General features: G+C 51.5%; 1 protein-coding gene across 1 annotated transcript; it reads left to right on the top strand.

Moving 5' to 3' along the window:
* Nucleotides 1-288: 288 nt before the first annotated feature.
* On the top strand, nt 289-1,733 carry LOC119096708 (keratin-associated protein 19-2-like). The gene is made up of 2 exons (XM_037219608.1): nt 289-435; nt 1,319-1,733. The coding sequence occupies exons 1-2, from the start codon at nt 317-319 to the stop codon at nt 1,674-1,676; spliced, it is 477 nt and encodes a 158-aa protein (XP_037075503.1). The 5' UTR covers nt 289-316; the 3' UTR covers nt 1,677-1,733.

Raw genomic sequence — 1,733 nt, 5'->3', positions numbered from 1 at the left:
AATAGCGTCGGGTTCGTGTTGAGACATCACTGTGGAGCATCTCACTGGAGTTCTTCACATCAAAATAGGCTGAGAATTCGATATCAAGTAGCCTCCACCACGCACTGTTCAGCGGAGAAGGCGACCTTCCAAGGCTATCACTGCTCTCCCAGCCAATTTTCCAAACCGCCAGGTCTACACCGTTGCAGAGTGCAGCTGCGTGCGGTCAGCCGGGTCAAACATTTGCTTGGTTTTCACGAGTATAAAGAGGGAGCAGGCTCATGTGGAGGCATCAGTGTCTCTCTTCAGTGTTCAGAGAGCTACCCAGACGAGAACCATGAAGCTGTGTCTGTTTCTGGCTGCGCTGGTAGCTCTGTCGGCCGCCGCCGAAGACAAGGAGGCTGACCAAGAGATCCAGGCCAGCGGGTACTCTTCCGTTTTGGCAGGACACGGCAGGTACTTTGCTGCTAGTTCTTCTCAACTTAAACCTTGCCTTGGTGCATTCGCTTCGCGTATATCTCAAAATAAGATGTGGTTCGAAGGGTTATCTGCTCCTTCCCGCAAACATCATCACACGGCTACCTGATTCAGCCAAAGTGCCAAATATGTCCCAAGCCTCTAGTGCCAAATCTGGAATTCCGAAGGATCGGATAAAAAGGAGCAGAACCATGACATGTCTTTGTGGCTATTAAAATAGCTGCAACTTCTTACTTTGCGGATGATATTGCCTCAACATCATGTACACAACGTAAAATCTTAAATCGGTGCAAGGTGGAGAACATAAACGCTTTCAAAGCAAATGCTACGGCTCATTCGATTTGAATGAGCCGTAATGAGAATCAGGTCTATCAGATGAGCCTGATAAAGTATGATGAGCATGCCATATTATTCTCCGTGCATTTCAAAACCGATGTCTCTTCCACGCGGCAGGACGAATTGAAGTACCAGTCAGATAAGCGCTAACGTGGAAAGTAGCGAAATAACAGCGTTAGCATAAAAAGGGCCATTTGTTTATGGAACGCGAGCCCACTCGTCTGTTTTTGGTGTTCATGGATCATGATGTCTGAAGTGATTGCCAAAATAGGGCACATGAACATGTGTTGGACAGCATCTGTATGGGCCTGTGAAATATTTCACACCGTGGCTAGTTGTCGTTCTGCATGGTGGGAACGAAACGCCGGCCTCGACGCTGTTTCCAGGTGTGGACCAGTCATGACAGAATGCTTATAACTGTTTGACCCTTCTGCCCGCCAATGGTGGTAGCCATGCACCCAGACGGCCTTGCCTTGAGCAGTGAAACATTATCAGGACAGAACTAACGCACGAATACTTGCCTCAGGAACGGCTTCCGCAGAGGTCGGAGCTTCGGCGGCTACGACAACCGGGCCCTCGGCTACAACGGCAACTACGGCCAGAGCTACAACAGCCGCTCCGGACGTGGTTACGGGCGCAGCTTGAACGGCTACGGAAACTTCGGACTGGGATATAACGGATATGGTGGCTACTACGGCAACAGCGGCCTCGGCGGCTATGGTGGATACGGTCGTTCGTCAGCAGCCTACGGAGGGTACGGACGTCGCCTCGGAGCTTACAATGGCTACAATGGGCGCTCCGGGGCCTACGGCGGCTACGGCAGGCGTTCTTCCCCCTACAGCCGGTACGGCGGACGCAACGGAGCGTATGACGGGTATTATTGAAGAATATGCCCACGGCAACGGCCTGAAGCCGGTGTGTTGACTATGCACAAGTGGTGT

This window comes from Pollicipes pollicipes, unplaced genomic scaffold (assembly GCF_011947565.3).
Source record: "Pollicipes pollicipes isolate AB1234 unplaced genomic scaffold, Ppol_2.1 Scaffold_2142;HRSCAF=2502_pilon_pilon_pilon, whole genome shotgun sequence".
NCBI classification, from domain to species: domain Eukaryota; kingdom Metazoa; phylum Arthropoda; class Thecostraca; order Pollicipedomorpha; family Pollicipedidae; genus Pollicipes; species Pollicipes pollicipes.
Note: the sequence above shows the minus strand (reverse complement) of the source record. Positions and strands in the feature narration are given on the sequence as shown.

Bases quoted from the DNA above. Each gene is read 5' to 3' on its own strand.
- LOC119096708 (XM_037219608.1), top strand. From the start codon at position 317: ATGAAGCTGTGTCTGTTTCTGGCTGCGCTGGTAGCTCTGTCGGCCGCC. The intron at 436-1,318 runs GTACTTTGCTGC...TACTTGCCTCAG, and splicing joins GTTTTGGCAGGACACGGCAG to GAACGGCTTCCGCAGAGGTC.